The sequence below is a fragment of the Acipenser ruthenus genome, chromosome 49 (genome assembly GCF_902713425.1).
Source record: "Acipenser ruthenus chromosome 49, fAciRut3.2 maternal haplotype, whole genome shotgun sequence".
Taxonomy (NCBI): domain Eukaryota; kingdom Metazoa; phylum Chordata; class Actinopteri; order Acipenseriformes; family Acipenseridae; genus Acipenser; species Acipenser ruthenus.
This window is the reverse complement of record NC_081237.1, coordinates 7,466,764-7,488,775: the sequence shown is the minus strand read 5'-3', so window position 1 is coordinate 7,488,775 and position 22,012 is coordinate 7,466,764. Positions and strand designations below refer to the sequence as shown.

General features: G+C 41.7%; 1 protein-coding gene across 2 annotated transcripts in view; it reads right to left on the bottom strand.

Moving 5' to 3' along the window:
• The window catches only part of LOC117401447 (lysine-specific demethylase 4B), a 75,897-nt gene that overhangs the window by 23,512 nt on the left and 30,373 nt on the right, over positions 1–22,012 (bottom strand). Inside the window, exons 8-12 of one of the 2 annotated variants that reach the window (XM_059014832.1) lie at positions 17,324–17,461; positions 2,972–3,156; positions 1,562–1,725; positions 649–1,031; positions 168–206 (exon numbers count right to left, since the gene is read on the bottom strand). In XM_059014832.1, the coding sequence (XP_058870815.1) occupies positions 168–206; positions 649–1,031; positions 1,562–1,725; positions 2,972–3,156; positions 17,324–17,461 (909 nt within the window). The remainder of the gene's footprint in view (positions 1–167; positions 207–648; positions 1,032–1,561; positions 1,726–2,971; positions 3,157–17,323; positions 17,462–22,012) is intronic. The other variant, XM_059014833.1, reaches the window with a different exon arrangement.

Genomic DNA, 22,012 nt, shown 5'->3' with positions numbered 1-22,012 from the left:
TTTTGATTGGCCCACGCAGAGGCACGTGTGGTCATGTTTCATCACGTGTATAGAGACCACCGTTATGTAAAGACCACTCTCAGATGGTCCTTTGATCGGTCAAGTTTGACTGTATTCTTTAAAAAGAAGCCAAAAACCCAATTCAAACAATGTGGGGTCCTTTTTACCATGATTCTGTGCTTGCTTAAAACTAGAACCACTTTATTCTGCAAGGCAAACAAAAGGTTAGTATTAAAAGACAGCCCTTAAAATTCAGAGCGGTTTATTTCTGACCAGTTGATTGCTGAGGATCAGGATATTAAAAAGCTCTTCCTGTATGTAGGTTATGAAAACCAGCGTCTTTTGGAGAGGCCCGCCCGCTACTGTACACAGACCCAATAAATGTGCTGCACATTTTTGGGATGTTGAGAATTAGTTTGTTTTTAAAGGACAATTCTACTGTAAGATGGATGTAGAACATTCCCCCCTCCCCGCACAGTGACTTATTTTCATGTTGAGAATCCTTAGCTCAGATCTATTTTAAAAGGACCTCCAGCAACTCGCAGTTCAAACTGTTTTTGCAGTAGGACTCTAATTCCCAACCCTGCTCTCCGCGTACTGAACCAGCACCACAAAGCTGCGACTGGATCAGAAGTGCAGCAAACAAACCTGGATGCCCCTGTCCTCTAGGGGTGGTGTCTCGGTATCGTCGAGCTCCTCCTCCTTCATGCCCCCCTCCTCAGGGTGGGGTACGGCTCGGGGCACCTTGCGCTTGGCAAACTGCTCGAAGGCCTCCTGGCAGGACATGCGCTCCTTGTCGAAGACGACCTTCTTAGTGCGGGGAACGACGTACAGCATGGGGATGATGGGTCGGGGTTTGAAGTCTTCCTCTTGATCGGGAGCCAGCGTCTGGATCGGGGAGGCCACGTTGAGAGACCCTGCCGCTACTGGAGGGCCGACAACATCCGCCAGCAACCCTCCTCCTTGCGCCTCCCCTTCCTTTTTCTTCTTCTTCCTTTTCTTCTTTTTCTTCTTTTCGCCCTCTAGAGGTGCTGGAGGACAGGACAGAGGGTTACACAGGAAATGAGAACAATGGTTCGCGTTTCTGGAGTTGCAGGGCCATTCCATTAAAACTGCCATGTCTAAACTGATTAATGCTATTGGAAAGCTCAACTGAATCTATTATAACACACACACACAGAAGTCAAAAAGGTAATGGGCTCTGGCAGTTTTTGACGACTTAAGCAGTGTGACAAATGTTTCCATGGAATGGCCTTGCAGGATGAAATAACAGTGAAGTAATGTATAGTCGGCAACACTCAATGAAACAGTACTGTACCTGAAAATGATATTGGTAAACACCACTTTGAACCAGTATAGGGGTCTAGGAAAGATGAACGGAAACTGTTTGGCATATCAGTGTCAAAGTGAATTTACTGAGTATGGTCTACTTCTCTTCGTATCAGTGCTTGCATTATTGAGATGTACTGTGCTGGCCCTGCGGGCACAAAGTGAACAAACTAAATGAACCTGGGAACATGACCCCCTCCAGCCCAGTCACCTCCCCCACCTCGCCCCTCACCCTCTCCACACTCGGCCGCTTTGCTCTTTTGTTCCTCGATCTCGGTCTTCATCTCGGTCTTCATCTCGACAGCAGGGTCCTCTGCAGTCGCCCCGCCCCCCTCTGCCAGCAGCTTGGCTTCCTCCAGCTTCTTCCTGCGAGCCTCTCTCCTCTTCCTCTTAGCCCTGGACACACAAGCAGCACAGAGTCAGAGCAGGGGAGCAACCGAGAGTGCTGTTTTATTATTACATAAATAAGAACAGTCATAATACCATAACAACAACAACAGCAATAATCTAGGGGATAAACAGCTGACAAGCAAATTCTCTGATCTAATTAAACTGTAAAACCTGGCTAGAGAGACAAAAGTGATATCCGGACTGGATAATAAACTGTGATAGCCAAACCTGTGAATTATTCTCATTCTGTATGCGGCAAGCCGTGTGCTACAGTCAGTTCATCACCAGCCAAACCTATTTCACTTGTGACCCAAGCCTCCAGGCCCCCAACCCCTATGGACTACACTGCCTGCTTAAATCAACTCTGTGCAGCTTTATTTCACAACAGTTTTTTGTATATTTAAAGCAGAAGGAACACAAAGTCACTTTGTGGCTCAGAACTTGGTTTCAGGCCACTGCACGGCACACCAGGGGAGACTTGGGGCTTGATACAGCAAAGTTGCCTCAAACGAGATCTCCCAAGTGACTGTGTCCCTATTGCAATAATTAGCACTCGCATAAAAATGTGATTTAAATCTTTATTCTTTAATAATTTCCTATAAAGTGTTTTTTTTTTTTTTTTAATATAAAACTCATCATTTGGTAGGAATGAATGACAAAACAAGGCAGTAGGTTATTTTATTGGCAGGTCATTCATATTGTTTAATCCGATTAGACTGTTCCAAGGCTCTGTCATGTGTATTGGCATTCAGTTCTGTTGACCAATTAGCTATAGCTACAATCAATTAGCCATTATGTAAATCAAGCTTGTGTAGAGCCTAGTGCCATTTGCCTGAGCCCAGAACTTCACACAATTTACTGCATTTAGCTCAGAGCAAAATAACTTTGGGAAATTGCTAATTTTTCAAATCACTGACTTACTGAATGTCTGTGCAATTGGCTGTATATTATTATTATTATTATTATTATTATTATTATTATTATTATTATTATTATTATTATTATTATTTTGGGGGCCATCTTTGTGAAGGAACAGCCTTGAGTCAAGGACGGCAACCATGTGGCTGTGCAAACAGCAGCAATCTTGAATCCAGGCTGTTCCTTCACCAAGATGGCCACCAGTCTGCTATGCCACAGCTGTGTTTATGTATGAAATTAAATGGAGGGAAAAAAATAAATAAATAAATAAAATTAGTGAAAGATATCAATCAATCAATCAAACAATCAATCAATCATTCTCCCAACTCCTTACCTGCGTAACCTCTTGGCTCTCCTCTCCCTCCAGACCTCCAGCTCAGGGCAGCTGAGGGCGGTGGGTTTCTGGTGGTCCAGGGCAGTGACGTCCTTGCCCTGCTTCCACTGCTCGTAGCGTTCGGGCTGCAGGCACTTCACAAACACGTCCATGGAGATCTTCACCATGTCCTTTCTGCACGTGCACTGAAACACACACAGCAGCGGAATGAGCAGAGGTCAAGAGGGTACCGTCACACCGGTCTCTCAACGACCACTCGGACTCTTTGTATCAAGGTGGTTTAACATGAGGGCTCCCTCACAGCAGTTACAGTACAGCTATGGGCAAAAGTTTTGCGTCAGCTAGAATTTTAGGATTGAGACCAAAAAAAAATAAAAAGCTATAATTTTGTAGTTTCTTTGTACATGATTTTAAATAAGATATAAATTATGTTTTATATACAGTATATTTTTAAAACAATTCTATAAAACAATTTATATCTTTTATTTAACATCATGTAATCAAAGATACTACAAAATGATAGCTTTTCTTTTTTTTTTTTTTTTTTTTTTTGCAATTGTATAAAACTAAATAACTGCACTTTACTCTGGCTAGAATTCCCTCAGGGGTGATTTACTAACCTTCTTCACCAGATACAATGTAAAAGTGGTCTGCGACGTAGCGCCAAAAAAATAAATAAATAAATAAATAAATAAATAAATAAATAAATAAATGACCAGATTAATTCCCCTGGCCCAAATCGATACAGATTCTGGATTAAAAATGTTTTGGAAGATTTATAAAAGGAGATTTATAACTATGGCTCACAAAATGTAACCAGCAATGCTTTTTTTTTTTTCTTTCTTCATTACAAAACACACTGTACAAGTAATAAAAAAAAAAAAGAATTCAATGTAGCTGCCCCCCACAAACCCCTCAAGCGTGATCAGATTGTATTAAGAGACCCTGTGACATTTGGGTTCAGCTGGGAAAGTAAATTACAACCAGACCAATGACATGCAATCCAGTACAAACCCAATGAAGCCCCGTAGCCAGGCTTCATCTTATTAGCTGCAAAACGTAAAAACAATGCATGACCTAATCCTGAAGCTGGGGCTCTTTAAAATCCCAATCCTCTTTTTTTGTCCTGGCACTTGTTCAATTACTGTGAACATGCCGGTACTTCAAAAAGGGCGGAGAATCCCGGTACAGCCCAAACAGGCCATACAAAATCGAGGAAATATTATTAGGGTTGGTATTGTGTGTATTTTGTTAAAACAAAGGAAAAAAAGGGAATCCAGCTCTTAAGAAGTGTGTTTGTTGATCACAACCTATGCTGCTGTTTTAGAGTTTAAACGTTGTCTAAAAGTTCCATTAGAAAAGACATTCAACTCCCTTTGATATGCTTATATTCACTGGGTTTAAGTGCCTTCATCAGCTCTAGGAAGAGTTAGCCATTAGGGACTGGATGAGCGTCAATGGGACACCTCTCATGTGGAGGAGTAATACAGTGTCACCACTGGGCTTCAGTACGCAGCGCAACGCTAATATGCTTCCCCACAAACCAGCCTTCAGGAGTTTCTGCAGAAGCATCTTTATTGGAATAGTTTGTAAGAATTACTAACACAAACATTAGGATGATGTAGATGATAATTAAAACAAAAAGTAAAATGTTTTTATTGCTCACAAGTTAGCGTTTTCATACTGTCCAAAAAAACAAAACTGGCCCTAATTAGCAGAAAGGTGAACCCCTTGCTGATGGCTGCTTCTAAAGGTGTAAATGTGATGCAGGGTTTGCAATGGCTGGCTGAGCACCTCTCTGTGTGTTTGCTAACAGACAGCATTCCCCCTCTCCATCTCGGACAGGCACAGAGTGAAACAGACCAGCGCTCTGTCAAAGCACACAGAAGCGCTTCCCTGCTTTAGATGCCTTTAATATCTATGTCTGATCTCTCACTGCTCATCCCCCCCCGCCCCCCACCCAGTCTTGAATTGGTTCAGATTTGTAAACCTTCAAATAGACTGCTATTTGGCTCCTGGGCTTAGAGAAAAAATTGACTTCTTGTAGCACGAAAATGCAGCTTTTATTACAGTAAAGAATCAATGCCAGGGATTTGCACTACAAATGTAAAAGGACGTGCTATTTTTTTAGCCAGTACTATTAAAAAAAAAAAAAAGTCAGTGGCAATATATTTAGAAAAACTAAAAGAGACTCTCCAATGACAAAAGTCTTCAATTGAAGACTTTGATAAAAGTTGTATTTGAATGCATTACGTTTCTTAGTATTTCTAAATGCACTATATGTTACATACAGCACCACTGCATATAGTTTAAAGCAACTAGACAACGACTAATCCTTTGCACAGTAGTCTGGAGCATATCTTTTGCCTCAACAGAACCATGTCAACTGCTCAAAGTTTAAAGCCCTATTTCCACCAACTCAATCCAGCCAGAGCCAGTCTGGGCTACAGCCTGTGAGCCCTGGTGTTTCCATCCCACCAGTATTAAAACAATGAATCAAAATCAATATTTAAAATCGCATGCTGCTCCGGTTAATAACACAGAAATGAATAGAGGGTGTCAATAAGGCACTGCCGTAGCCTGCATTCATATGTATTGTTGCTGTGTGAAAAAAGCTGACGTGTGAAGCCAGGATGGAGTCTGAAGGTTCGGTGAGCAATAATGAAAAAAAAAAAGTGCTGCAGGCTGCAGGCGAGGGTACTGAGTGTGTCACCCTCTCCATTCTCACTGAGCAGCTAGCAGGAGGGGGGGGGGGAAGAGAGAGAGAGAGAGGAGAGAGAGAGAGGAGAGAGAGAGAGAGGAGAGACTGACAGATCAAACAGAGTAATATTCATAAATGAGGGTCTCCAAGGAAATGGCTGCGGACTCCAGAAAAAAAAAAGGCTTTGCCTCTTCAGATCAGTAACCTGCTGCTGCTGCCGCCTCTGCTCAAGGCACAAACAAAATAGGCTGCTGTGAATGACAGCTGAGAAAGGCAGCGCTGGACCTGAACCACAGAGCACCAGCATGGGCTTCTGTACAGCAGCACTGAGAAAGTAAAGCTGGGAAAGCTGGCCGTTTCTTTGATTCATTTCAAACCGATTCCCTTACAAAAAGACATTCGACTCCCTTTGATATTCTTACATCCATTGGGATTAAGGGATGCAGCTCTAGGAACAGTTAGCGATTTTTATTTCGGCTTACGCCTTGACTTCAGTGGGAGGGAAATAAAAATCCCAATTGCAGTAGCAATTTCAATCCATGAACGCACATCAGGAGTTTGCAGCTGTATGCCCGAGAACTCAGACCATTTTACCCAGCGCTACCAGTGCAATCCAGGCACAAAGGATCTGGGATGGCTTTTGGCAATCTCATTATGGAGATGCTAGCAAATCTAAAATGGCATTTATGAATAACCAGCAGTTGTGAGGTGCTGTCTTCCGGTTGTGAAGACAAGCTTTTCAGGCACCAAGAAAATTGGACCTTACGAGTATAGCAGACACCATGCAGAACTAGAACAGGGTTGATGCATTTTCAATGATTTGATTTGTTTCGACTGCTTGTTTCTTTAACACAGTAGACGACAATCCAATTATGAAATAAATAAATAAATAAATAAATAAATAATAAAATAAAATAGGTCAAAAGTTGTCAGTAAATGGATAAACCAAATGTTACAACAGGGGCATAAACATACCAAAAGGATAAAACTCTGAAATAATTCACAGTTTCACTGCCCTACAGCAACAGTGGTTTATCTAGCTGTATAATATGATGTGCACAGCAATTCTGCATGACTTTGGAGGGTGCAAGACTTGCTGAATGACATCAAAATTAGAGAACGGCTTCAACGCATAGTTCCCAGCCCATTGTTTGAGTGGAAACTCAAGGGTGACTTGGGCCAGTGCAGCGCTTGCCTGCTTACATTGTCTGCTTAAAGATTCAAGTAAAAAATAAGCAAACAGCCCGCAGCACTGGCCTTGAGTCAAACAATCCATGGCTCTGCTCAGCAGCACGGCCCCTCAACAAACCCACAGCGCTGTCAAAAACCCAGCCGAGGCAGATGAATGTGATAGAAAGCGTGGCGACGCGCCACTTCAGCTGTTATTATTGACGTAGCGGTGGGGCCACAGTAACGAGCTCTTGCAACTCTGCAGCATTTTTATAAACCGAGCACAAAATGACCTCCTCGTCAACGGGGTTTAATGCAATCCGCAGTGTTTTTACCCAGCACCCTTCCTCTTAATAAATCACGTCTAGAAGAAAATTGTGTTTTTTTTTTTTTTTTTAGTAAAACATGGTTGTGGCACACTGCAGCTTTAACATTTAACTAAAAACAAGCGGAGCAGACCTTAATGTGATTTCTACCGATTTTTCTGGTTTCTTTTACATCACTTTCAATTTATGAAAAGAGAACACATGAGCCAAAGTGCTCAGAAACCACGGGATTGCATTGCATCGTGTTATTATTTTTTTTTATAGATTTGCAATCAATTCTAAATAAATATATTTCATGCCGGAGGGAGGTAGAAAGAGATTTAAACAACGCTACCCTCTCCCTTCTCCACGATTCATCTAGGAGATGTGCTGCTGTATGTTTAATAGCTACCAGTCTCCCTGTCTGACTGACCTTGCTTAATCTCTTTATCCCTTTTAACATTGTCCACTTTCTTCTTTTCTCAATAACGTCCTGCGTTCACCCTACACCCACATCATACACCAGTGCCCCGACTGCAACTGACAGCAAAGAGAACTAAAAGGGCACAGGGAGGGGTGGGCACAGCGGGTTAAAAGTGCTACGATTTCACCTGTGGCATTGGAGACCTGGGTTCAAATCCGGTTTCTTGGCGTCACAAGCAAAACGAGTTTCACTGCAGTTCACAATTCAAAAGATCAGTTCAATTAAGGGTCTAGTTCAGTAACTGAGAGCTCAGTTGGAATGAAAACCAGCAGACACAGGGGGTCCCCAGGACCGGTTTGGGAACCACTGCATTAGGTGATATTAAAATGAAACAACTCCCATGCTACAAAATGTGTGAATAATGGAAGAGAGTCTTTTTGGTGCGTCTGGTTTTATTTTGTAACGTGTGCATGGAGGCCTGAACCAAGGCTGAATGCGAGTGAACATCAGGGTGTCATTTTTCTAACCATGCAGAACAATATAGCTTTGATAACAGCGAAATGTGTAGGAACCATTCTAAAAAACATTTAAACTCTTATTAAAACTCAGATTTTGTTTAATTTGCAGGAAAAAATGTAAATATTCATCAGTTTTTACAGCAAGGGGTGCGACACGTCAGCTCTGTGCTGTCTGTGTAATAAATTGCCCAATTTATTTTACTTAAACACTCTGCATAACAAGCAAACTTTTTGGTCCTCCAAGGAGGGGGGTGAAACACTGCAAACAGAAAACGATCATTAAAACAGCACAATTGTCTGTTGCCTGCTTTCTGAACGAAACATTGAAAAAAAAATCAAAAAGTAAAGCGAGAGACGACAGGCGGTTAATGAAGGCTGTGTTCTGGCTCACAGAACGAGTTTAAGAGCAACAGCAGGGGTAGCCATTACAGCTCTGTGATCACGAAGCCTGAAGTCTGCCTGGAGAGACCATTGCATTTAACCCCGACATGTCCTGGGTGACAATTCTGTTGCGTGTTATTTTACATTAACCTTACATGTAAATAAAATGACAAAAAAAGGACAAAAAGTAGTTTACATATTTAAGCTTCTTGCCTTATGACAGCTCTGTAGGTGTTCTCTATAAAACTCCTAGAACAGACTTGCAATTGTTACCTAAATTAGCTTATTTTAAATTTATTCATACAGTCATTTATTTATGTTGTAGGAAAGGTCTCTGGGACAGTTAATCAGCATAAGTCTAGTTTATCAGAGCAGGCAGCAATTGCAGATCTACACAAGAAAGAATTCAAGACCCTCACCCAAGTATCCAGGAGCCACGTGACCAAGAGACAGACCCCCAACAGGCAACCTCGGAGTCAGCTCAATGTTCTCAAAACCAGCCCCTTCTTATACTGACATCACGTTTGCTTATTTAGTGTCACCAGTTGCTAGGTAAGGCTCTTGCTCCACACAGAAAAAAAACTTGACTTCACCCTATAACCGCAGACAAGACGTATAATTATACATCGTCTCAAAAATAAGGGGAAGTTAGTCCTGGAGGCAGATGCTAAATGTTAATGAACACCAAACAGCCTGTGAGTTGGGGAATGGTCACAGTATACTAACCCTATATGGTTCCCAGTTACACAATAAAGAAAAAATAAAGCTATATATAGTAAAGTACCCTAGAATGTTTTTATTACACTGACTACACACGACTGTGCGTCATGAATACAGCCTAGCATTTGACTTTCAGTTAAGCTTTACCAAATGTGCAGAACACCTCTGGGGGTCTCTACGTTCACAACATCCATTTCCCAACCACCATCCTAAAATAGCCAAACACAGCAGCCCTCCCAACAGATAAACAAGCCTGCGCAGTCAGGGCCCGATGATTTCCCCTTTTCTGTCGTGCAAGGCTTATCTTATTACACTAGACAGCGACCGTGTCTCCAGCAGAGGTTGAATTAGTCGACGGTAAGCCTGCTGAGAAAGAGGAAACAGGGAAAGAGAGAAGCCCAGGCAGATCTACAAATGGATGATCTTTATTGAGGCAGACAGTCTGTGTGAATGAAATGAGCCACACATGGAGACAAGAACACACACAGGAGTGCAGAAAGACGCAGCAGCAGGTGCTCAGTTGATGGGTGCTTTTGTATTGAAATCTGCACCAATTAGTCCTTTTCCTAGGAAGCGTCTCATTTCTGAAGATTTCCGTCACCCATTTGACTGAAGGAACTAGAGGCACAATAGTCACTGAGCTGAACAGGTGCACACTCTAAAAAACACACACACACACACACACACACACACACACAGAGAAAGCAGCTTTATAATTTAATTCCACTTCTCAATACAGTCTATTTTGAGCTGGGTTTGCGGAGTGAGAGAACTGCACTCAGACACACACGTAGGCTGTCGAAATAATGCAAAAGCTTTCTAACCGATAATAGTGGCAGTTTCAACTTAGAATTACAGTAGTTGTTTATACGACTTGGCAATATCTGAGAAACAGCCAATTTGTGAAAGCTCTTCATTTTATTTTTTTCTTAACAGTCTCTTCAAGGTCTCGGAATGCTTGAAAACACAAGCCCCCCTCTGCCCCCCTCTGCCCCCTGCCCCTCCACACACACAAGCACAGTACCGTCTCTCTGTCACCACCTCTGTGCAAAGGTATTCAGTTCCCTAGTATCTATCTGCACGGCTGCATTGCTATTCTATACGCTGTTCTGCAAGTACATGTTTGCTTGCTTGCTTGTCTATCCCTATGAATCGTTTTTCTTTACGAAACTCCACAGGCAGTGTCAGGCCACTGCAATAAATACAGCCTATTACAGAGAACAAGCCCTCCCTCCCTCCCTGGTGAGTCTATCAGACAAGCACTGCTGCCCTCTACAGGCCCTCCTGAAAACTACAACACTCAAAATTGACAAGGGCAGGTAGAGCCTAGTGGAATAACCAGAGGGTTCTTTACCCCCTATAGAAGACACACAGAGGTGGATTAACTGCTGAACACGGGCTCCACTTAATTATTATTATTTTTTTTTTTTTAATAAATTCTGAACACCAGGAGGCACCGTTTGCAATGCAAAAATCCCCAGACGTGAATGCTAATACAGGGCCCATGTTAAAAAGGTGAATAGGTACTGTAGCAGCCATGCTGCACTACTTGTGCCAAAACTGTAGCCTTAACGCTGCCTGAATCCAGGGGAATTATGAACACGGCTTTAGCGCTAATAGAGACGTATTCCCCAAGAAGCACGTCGCCGCCATCATCCCTCTCCCTCTCTCATTCAACAGCTCATTTTCAGCTGAATTTACTGTATTACTGGGCTGTGACTGAGCGCCACTGTTCATCTCCATAAACTCCCTGCTAAAGCAGCTCACAAAAGGTTTATTGTTTCACTGGCTGTTTTTGTTCTCCTTCTCAGACCCTTCAGATTTGACCTACGTTGTCAGTTTAGAGCTTTTCAAACACTGAAAAAGGCACAAGCAAATGATTTCTGAGGCATGAGCGGAAAGTCATCTGTCTATCCAGAAGCAAAGACTCTGCAAGACAATCTATCTTATCAAATCCTGTCTATAGAAGTGGCCACATGTGCCTCAGACTGCAGATCCAGCTCCGACTCACACCAGACTCCGTTTCAAGCTCTCTGACTCATTCTAAATAAGCAGAATTGCCCTGGGAGCCGAGACAGAACCCCTGAAATCTGCTCCCCCACTGCGAGGCTGTTTGTCACAGCAGTGTGTGAGTGGAGGTAGTTAAAATTTCTGCCCCGTATGTTTCCTCCAAATTATTGAGTTTTATTGCTCCTTGAAAAATCGCTGCGTTGTGCTGTGCCCTGAATATCAACATGACTACAATAAAAAAAAGCAGTGCTTCTAGATTAAACAAAAATACTAAACTTTTCTTCAACCGACTAGCCTTGACCGCCCGCCAGTACGCAACTGCAGGTCCCTGACATTTCAACTCTGCTCTACAGCCAGCAATGAATTTAGCAGAAAGCTAGTTTCCCACAGTGGGGAAAATAATTTAAACTGGAATAGGAGAAACATAACCCACAACAAAGCAATTATAAAACCATAGCATTTCAATTAACAGGCCTTTAAAAACAATTAAATTGATTCTTTACTTGGTATGTGCAGGACTAGCGATGGCAATACATGTTGTTTAATGGTCACGATTATAAAGCTATAAAATTAAAAAAAACGGGAGCCAGGGAGTGCGTGAGAGGCACTGAAGACATTACTTTGCTCCTGGAGAGCAGGAAACTCTTGAATTCCCTGCTGGCTCAAAACCAAATCGAAGCAGAAAATTAATTACCAGTATCAACTTCAAAACAACAAGGCACCCCAGCATGCCTTCTGCAGCAGCCGAGTGAGGGAAGGCTGCTGGGAGCAGGGGCAATACACTCTTCAATCCGCAAACATGCTTCTTGAAACATCAGAAATCAGGGAGGGCAGCCGAGCACAGACTGGACAGCAATGCAAAGCACCCGGCAACTGACTTGAACTGGGCAGGGAAGCAAGACAACTAGAAACAAAGCAGCAGGTTTGAGGGACAACGTGTGCTACAAAAGGAGGAAAGCAGAACAGAGAAACGGATTTCAGACCGTTGCAAGCAACACTGTTCAAATTTAGGCTTTGCCTTAGCCCATCCAGATTCAAACACCCCCCCTCTCCAGTGAAGGATTCAGAAGTACTGTGACAGATCACCAGACAGTGCCGTTAACCAAAAGGCGTTTTAAAACCCACAGGACAACCTGAAAAGTTACGAACACATTGGGAATTGAAAACGCTGAAACTGGAGCATTCGTAAGAGAAGTATGCGTTGTTTATTTGCCGATACAAGAACAGCGCTACCGAGCTCACTGTTGTTAACCGCTTGGTTCTTTGATGAAGAATAAGTGTGTTTTATAGATGGTACGAATACATACCCTGCCAGCTCATGTCATTTTTAATAAAACAGTCCATCGTTAAAATGACCATTTGATTTTATTATGCATCACACAATTGTTACAAGATATCACATTATACATTATTTCACATTATACAGTTATCACATTATTTTTACATACAATTGCTCATTTATACAGTTGAGGTTCAACTGCAAATGTCAGAGTCACACATGTGCACGGGTTAAACAGAACAGCCCAAATCCGGAACCTTTCTGTGCTAATTATATCTGCACACAAGACACGAACAGAAGTCCTTCAAGCTGGAAAACCTGAAACTTCTACATTACTGCCACTTAGTGTTTTTACTTAATTATTATTATTATTATTATTTATAAATAAACCACTGACTTTTCTTCACCCACTCAACCCATTATTACTTCCAACAGCCTACTTGTAGAGAACAATTTTGGTCATTACCTTTCTAAAGCTCCCCTCCAGCTCGCCCACTGCTTCATGTAATGCACGCTACTTCAGTATGCATCAATGGATCACGATGTACAAGAGCTCACCGTATTCAAAAACATGGGGTCTGGGTTTCAGTGCAAGGCTTTCCACGATTCGAAAAGGAAAAAAAATCAAATAGTAAAAACACACAAACAACAAGCGCAGCGTTATAAAACTAGCAACAACAAAAAACACTAAGTGTGTGGGGTGGGGGGCGGAAGAGAGACGGGGATAGCAGTATGTAAACTGGCACTACACAAATTAAGTAGCCCATTATATGTTATGCAGGCAGTAATGTCACAGAGGATGCTCCACTCTCTCTACATTTCACAGCCAATTACAGCAGAGAATAATGTGTCCGCTTGCACGACTGCAACACTGAGTTCTGATTTAAATACCATGACATTTCATGTGCTATTCCCCCAGTCTCTGTGCAGCTGTGCAGTGTGTGTGGATTACGGTGTGGTTTTGAAGAATGCAATCGCGTCGTCATTTCCTCTCAACCTGGCTCCGAGTCTCAGTTCAGCTTGTCTGGAGAATCCTAACTGCCTGGCACTGAACGCACTTCCTCGTTCCATTCACGTTGTGTGACAACGGGACCTTTCAACTCTCTCTCAATATATATATAGTAAGTAAGTGCTCATTGTCACATGACTTCAATAGGATGAGGAAGTGTTTAATGCACTTTAGGATTCTCCATACAAACTCAAAGCAGTTCAGAGCCAGGTAAAGATAGGTAATTGATGCAATCCAGGGTGCTTCTCCAGTGCTGTAAAATGCTCTAACAAAATCCATCTGTGGCACATCAGCGTACAGGTTCATCAAAATCAACCCGTTACTGTCATAGAAATGCACTAAACAAAATGCACAACTGTGGAGTGCAGATAAATGAAAATGATGTAAAAAGTAAATGAAGCCCAAAACTGAACGGGTCTACCCTCGAGAAGCGAGTTTTCTTTTTAAAAAATCAGGAGGAGGAAAGAGCAAGATGAAGTGAAGTGAAGTGCCGCTCTCCTTGTGTGGCGATGGATTGGCTGGGAGCACTCAGCACTACTTGTTCACTAATTTCACGCTAGGCTGCGTAACAATGTAACCAAAGCGACTCAATCTAAAAGCCGTTCTGCCTGTGTCACTTGTTTATGAACACATGGCTGAACCCAAAATTGCTTTTAAAATTTTCAATACGGGCTGGCTTTAATTGCTAGCAAAACGTTTAAAAAAAAAAAAAATTAAAATGAATAAATTTTAAAAAAAAAAACCTCACTGTCAAAGATGAGAACACAGGATGGGAAAAGCATTTGATTAGTATTATTATATTTCTGATTTGTATTAAGCTGCTTGGCCTCTCTCAAAGCAGACACTGCCAATGTAGCCTGTGATTAGAGTACCTAGGAACATAAGAAAATATATAAACAAGTATGGTTCCTAATAGCTGGCTGACCTCAAAACTTTGTCAAGTTGGGTTTTAATGGATTCCAGTGATTCAGTTTCAACAATATTAGTAGGTAACTCATTCCATACTCTCACCACTCTCTGGGTGAAGAAGCACCTTCTACTTTCCATTCTAGGTCTCTACTTAAATTTCCAACCATGTCCTCTGGTCCTGGTTTCTGTGCTGCGCTTAATTATTGCCTAACTCTGTCAGCTCCTTTTGATCTAATTCTTTGTTCTAGGCTTAATATATACAATTGCCTCAATCTTACTGGAGATGCTGTCTACCAAGCTGAGATCCACCAAACACTGCAGAGGTGAAAGTGCTCTAATGAACGCCACTCTGTGTCACGTAACCCCCTCCAACTGTGCGATCCCTTGGAGTGGAATTATCAATTTAATCTCTGGTGCACAGAGGAAAAGAGAGGCAATAAACATCCAAATGGACCTGGATTGCTGGCTGATCTAAAATCGGTATCTATATCAAAGCATTGTTCACATACCACGGCAGCCTAGAGAGGCGAGGGTCAGTGTGCTGCAGCCAGAGGAAGCCTCACGAATTTGAATTATTCACTCTGCAGATACAGTCCTTTGTCCAGCAGAGCCCCCAAGAGGGTGCACTCTTTATTGAGCTGCCCGAGAGGGAGTCTGATGGTTTTGTTAGAGAGAGAAAGACCTGTGCGCAGACGATAGATCGATGCGTTTTGTGTTTTTAAAAAAATAAATCATTCCAGCTCTCTCCTTTTGTTTTTCTCCCAAGACTCCTCCAATCGAAGCCTCCTCTCACTTCTCCATCGAGACTCTTGGATGCAGGGTCGCAGCAGCAACAGTGAGAGCGCGCTGGTTAGAACGGGAGTTTAGGAGCAGTTTTGTTCCATCCCGCTGCGTGCCCAAAAGATTTCATTACAAATGTATCGGACAGTCTGCTGTTAACCTTGAGAAGGTTTAATAATGACAGCCAGGACCAGAGGGGATCGCTGGGTTAGGTTCAATCAAAGACCCTTAACACTACACACTCACGGTCCTGATGCTAATTAATAGGCCAACAGGAGTCAGTCTTTCGCTGGCCACCTACATGTCCAGCAGGAATAGTTACTGAAGCCATAGTTATTTATGTGAAGTTATTGATTTTTATTTTCTTCTTGTAGTGACACAATACACTTTTTTTTATTTTTTTATTTTACAAATATAGAAATCAGAAATGAGAACTGCTTTCTCAAGGTGATATATAATATTGCTTAGGCTGCTGTACGATTCAAGTCGATATACAGTAGTGTTTTTAAAAGGTTTGGAAACAGCAAACGACTTACAGCAGCACTAGGGGTGGGGATTGCAAGTCGCCTTGGATAAAGGCGTCTGCTAAATAGGCTAATAATAATAAATGTCCCCTCTACCCTTTACTTATTAAATATCTTGGTCTAGTGCAAAATATATAAAATCACACATGCACATACAGAGTTAGATTTCCAATTCCTCATAATCATGTTAATAAGGCCTTGCTGTCAGTGGCTTATGGTTCATTACACAGGTCAATCCAGAACAAACAGCCGCCAATTACAGACGAAGCCTCCTCAGACGCCCTGCTCTCTCTCCGCTTGTGAACAGGACTCATCATTTTACATAATCAAAAAAGTGTCTTGAAGGCTACAGCTTGACCGAATGAGATCAGAGACAGAGATCAGCATCTTGCTTTGTTCTTATGTAAAAAAGATCCAACTTTCTTTCAATTTCAATACGCATGCATATTACTTACGCACCCCCTCCCCACCCCAAAAAAAAGACCTGCAGGTGTGCTGAATAATCTGTAAAAAGTTTTATAAATAAATTGTAACATTTTTAGAACTTTGCAGTCAACTTGAATGGAATACTCTGAGAGGCAGTGGAATTCTGACTACAAAATGGAATCATTAATCTAATTAGCATCAACGGTAAACAATAACACCTTAAAGTGAGGTTTGTTTCTGCCACATTATTCAGGCTTACTACAAACCCGTATTTAAAAAATAAATAAATAAAATAAAAACCCATGGATGGGGGGGGGGGTGAAGTCTTGCAGCAGTTGAAGGTTATAAATGATAATACAAGAAATGCCAGTAGAGTTGATGTTTTCAACATGGTATGCGAAGGTTTATTAAGCACGTAAATACTGTTTGTATGCCCCAGAGGAAAAACTGGGCAGTGCTTTTATCAACAGAGCAGCGTGCAAGCGGTGACTCAGAACAGCTGGGTTTCAAGAAAGACATGCAGATAGAGACAGCGAGAGAGCAAGAGGAGAGAGAGAGAGAGAGCGCGAGAGACAGACAGACACGCATTCAGTGGAATAACAGATCCCAATACAGTATATATTTTGGAATGCATTCGAAGTTATGCAGCCCCAATCAATTTCAATTGCTGCTCTTTCCATGGAGTTTGTACATTGATTCCAAAAGGAACATGCTCTATTAATTTTTTTTTTTTAAAAATACAAAAATAAAGGCATTTATACACCGATTGATGTGATGCAATATCTAAATTGTTAATTTGTTATTGAACAGTGTTTTGTTACGTTCCATGTCGCGCCGTGACTCTCGAAACTAGGTTTTCATATTGCTTCTTAGCCGTGTTCCAAATTAAAAACAGTTCTTTATTGAAAGAGTTCATCTTTGACCCCCTCAAGAAGAAGCAGAGAAATAAAAACCACCTGGAGGACAGAGTATTTAGCAGAGACCATTCCCGACAGGATATTGCGCAATGAGCCCTTTCAAGTTAAAGAAAGGTAGGAATTTCCTTGAGAACACTGGGTGTGGGTTCAATTCAAACCCGTCCGTCCAGCTGTGGATTACCATTTGTTTGAACGGTTCTCCTAAGCCCTTTCTGTTGTCGGTTCAAAAGAGAAACACTTCAAAGCCGCGCCCTTTGCACAGTAAAAAGGGGAGCTCACCTGCGTGGCCATCTTGCCGTAGTCGATCCAGCGCAGCGTGGCAAAGTTGGTGGACTCGGCGCAGTTGAAGCCGTGGTTAAAGCCAGCGTGGTACCCGTAGGGAAAGGTGATCATGAACTCTCCAGCCTCCTGTGTGATCTGCCACAGAAAAAACAAAAGACTGCTCCTGAAACCGTTTATCTGATGCATTTATAATGAAGCTTAATTTCATAGCTAGTGAAATGGAACTCCATGACTTCAAAAACGCTGAAGAACGACAAGGTAAACCTCTAAGAAAACTAATCCAAGAAGACAAACGGTTTGGCTGCTTCCAGTTTTACCAAAGAGAACTGAAAATAACGAATATATATTCCAGTGGTACAGTGGTTAAGAGACACTCTGTGTAAAACTCAAGGACGTACGCATTTCTGTGTACGGTTGGCTTCAACTTCCATTTATTAACAATTTACATTTATTAACAATTTGCTAAAATAAAATGGAGAAAAATAAATAGTTGCACTGTCTCTGAAACCCCTTCTGAAGCCCCGGGGATGATAAGGGTGTCAGGCAGAGCTTGACCAGCATTGCACCTCTCTACAGAGAGGCAATGAATTTACTTCCTCGATAACTCATTCGCTTGAGTTCATATCAGATGCACGGCCTTACAGGCGCCTAGATCCCCTTTCTCATACCCATACTGATTTACTGTACCAAGCTTTTGGGTTTACACCTTCTCTTTATGAATGGGAAATCTATGAATGCAACTTATAGATAACCGAGTCGAGATAAAACGATTTAGCTAGTGCCATCACACTGATGAAGGCAACAGCTGAAAAAAAAGTCTACTTGACAGATTTGATGAGCCAGCAGCCGCAGTTCGATTTTTTTTAGAGCATTTTACAGCACTGTGGAAACCCCACCCCAATGTTCCGACAGGTTTTATTTCTTAAAAGAAGTAAGGAAAAAAAAAATGAAGTGCATAAAAAAACTTAAAGCCACCACTAAAACAGGGATTCATTTATTTTTTCAGTTTGCATTAATATTAGCAATTGACTATCCATATAAAACTATAAAAAAAACACTGAAAAAAATCAGCAGACATGTTGAAAAACTAAAATTATGGATCGTAGAATGGGGAACTTCTATGATTAAACTGCAGTTTAAATACCTCAATCTGGTCAAATATGAAGATACTATTGGAGGAGTTGATCAGATATCACTTTAATGCCATTCAAGCAAGTGACAGACAGCTTAGCTATCCTTTTGATGAGTTAATACACCATGTGTGTTGCTGCTTTCAACATGAGAATGCTTTTACTTCCCTTTCTCCGTACACAAGGCAAGACTTTGATCAATCTGGCCCCGTCTACCATTCAGGTCATATGCTTTTCAATTTCATTTTATTACGGAAAATTGAGCTGTTCAGGAGCAAGAAAACACACACTGATTTTTGAAATTGACACCATGCATTTTGTTTTTCTTTGAGGAGTTGTGAAATGACAGCAAATTAGGTTACAAATGACATTTACTAACTTGATATTTCTTTTTTTTGCTCCTTTATTTCTCAATCATTATAAAAATGCAATCCTTTTATAAACAGGACTATCATCACATCGTGCACAGTGTGAATACACCTTTACTAGCAGCTTTCACATCCTGAATAGTTCAGATATGTTGGCTCCAAGGCTGGATTACACCTTTGGATTTGTGGGCCGCCCCCCCTGGGAACTCACGTCCACGGTCAGCAGTGGCATAGCTTGGATTCGAACCGGCGATCTTCAAGCTATCGGGCGCATCCTGCACTCCGGGCGCAGCGACTTCACCAGATGCTCCACTCGACAGCCCCATGATTTGATTGCTGACTGCCGGGGAGTTTATTTCTCAGCCTTTGTTGATTGTTAAATCAAAAGCTCGCTGACCAGTAACACCTGCTTTCCTCACACAGTGCTCGGCCAAAGCTCTTCCGCTTCTGTTTGTGATGAGAAACGTCTCAAATACATATATATAAAAATACATTTAATTGCTTTTTCGATTGCACAGATTTTATTATATGCATTTCAAGGCTTTTTGAAGAGTCCACGTATCTTGGCTTCTGAATGAGAATTATTCTCAACGCATCGATTATTGCTGATTATTACCTGTCTGATATTCGATTAGGAACCCGGCTGTACCTCAAACTGTTATTAATAGTATAAAGGCCCGAGAGAACCACAGTTAAAACACCCTTGACAGAACTGGGCACATCCCTAGTTGTCAAAAAATATCCACGGTGGTAAAGTCATTCAAAACAGCGGAGCGAAGATAAGCCAGGCTACTCAACATAGCAAGGTCTCAATAGCAAGCCTCCCCCCGACTGTCAGCCTTGTCAATAAAGCACCAACACTGAATTAAGAATCGCCTCCCATGATGGATAGACCGTACAGACAAGTAATCATTGTTAAAGCAAAGCTACAGCCAGAAGCTGCCAGTCACTGGATTCGCAGCACAATTTACTAACTTTCCTGCCAGCCACCCAAGCGAGTAGACTGAACAAAATCAATAGCAGATTACAGAAATACACGTTTTTAATTATTAAAAGCTCCCTCTTATCGATCGCTTGCTTGCTTTCTTTTTTTCTCTCCTTCTAAATGTAAATACAATTAGCTTGATTATATAAATTGATGTTTCAAGTTTGGAGGAAAGAGACGCTAATAGGAAATTGAAAGGCTGCTGAGAAAGAAAGAAAGAAAGAAAGAAAGAAAGAAAGAAAGAAAGAAAGAAACTGCAGTTCACTTTCACCATGTTTGCATCTGCTTAGCTGTTAAGCTCTGAAACATTTTCAAGAAACATAAGGAGACTACAGTTCTGTCAGCTACTGAACATATCAATACAAGCAGAACCCAGGTTGACTGTGGGAAACAGTTTTCCCATTTCTTTAAACAATTTCTCCTTCAAACAAGTTTCTGGAAAACACGTTTGCTTGTAAAATATGTGTTGAGCTACTGTTTCACCTGCAAGTACCAGAACTGTGGTTTGGTCTGGGCCAGACTTTTTTTCTGCCCCAGTTAACAGGGAACATAGACATTTCAACACAAAATTGCAAGGGCTAGCTAGTTTCAAAGCCATGTGTACAGCACTTCTAGTGTAGTGCCATTTGCATCACGATTGGCTGATGGGCCGGTCGTGGAAAATAGTCTTAGAAGTTCCATCTACAAAGGCTCCAGCTCATTTGATGGCTAGCTCATTAGAAAAAGTTGCGAGTGGTGGGTAGATGCAGGAATCAGATTTATTTTTATCCAGTCCTCCTAGGAATTGCAGGCAGAGAAAGAAAGGAATACGAAATGTTGTTCTTTTAGATCACAGCATGGCAACGAGAGCTGCTCGGGATGCTTAGCCGTGCAGGAGTTGATCAGAAATGGAGGAAATCTCTTTTTAAAGAGAAGCCTTCACGTTTTGCTTGGTCCTAGTGATGGTTAGAGTCAATGCAGTGCCAAGCATACTATACTAAAATATCTCATCACCCGAAACAACTTAGCAATAGGTTTAAAGTTGTCCAACTTGAGTCCCTCCCTCCTCAAAGTTGTTTGCATTCATTTGAATGACCAATATAAGGTGGCACTGCAAGATTATGGATGATGGCAAGATTAGTTCATACCTCTTTGGTTTCTAGCCTTGTCCGGTCTTGGAAGCTAAGCAAGGCTGACCCTGGTCACTACCTGAATGGCGGGCCTCCAGTGAATAGCAGTGCTGCGATGACTGGGGCTCAATAATAGTTGCTCTCTCTCGCTCCCCTCAAACACCCTAGAATAGTGGTCACTCAGAGATACGGTCATCCCTATAAAAAGGATGATGGATCCAGTGTGTAATGGCATTAAAACATTTAACTGAGTCCTTGTCTTCTTTGTGAAGAGATTTAAACAGCCCTTTCTACTATACCATTTTTTTACCTCTAGGCATTGGAATGCACAGCCTGATTAAAGCTTATTATTACTTATTACCGGCAGTGATGAATTTGGCTAATCTGCATGCAGTAGCTCTTAAAATGCCTGCAAAATGCGAACAGAGTGGATTAGTACAGAACCTACAGGGCTGCTGCAGCCATCCAATCTGTAAGGTTAATTGAATAATAATTGGTATCTCAGTCTGCTGAAGATACAGTGTACCTGTTTATGTGGGTAAGCAAAGTCTTCTGGTGAACTTCTTTGGCGAGTACCATCCTCGGTGCAGTCAATCCCAATTCCTTTTTTAAAATCAATTCCTTCCTTCAAAGGATTTGGAATCGATATGTTTTTAGGAGACATCATTGTTGCGATTGTTCAACTGCATTTCATTTGAAGCCAATATAATTGACTAACATTGACTTGGATTTCAGTAGCTTTTTGTTGCCGTGGTGAGAAGCTCATTTGAACAGAAAACGTACTTGCAATTTTGATGACTGTTGGAATTGATTAAAAGGGAATTGGAATTGAAAAAAACATTTACTGACCCTAATCCTGGCAGTAACTTTTCATGTTTGGTACTGTACAGTAAAGAACTTTTGCCTTGTGCCACAAACAAGCCCCTTCTTCCTCCTCCTCCTCCTCCTTCTCTCTCTCCAGACCAAAGTCTGAGATCTGATAAGTTAGCACTGCCGCAGAGACAACACAACACTGCCAGCACTAGAGACAGAGCTGTGATATGTACAGTCTGTGCATCCTGAAAAGTCATCCATCCTTTATGCAAATTAACAAA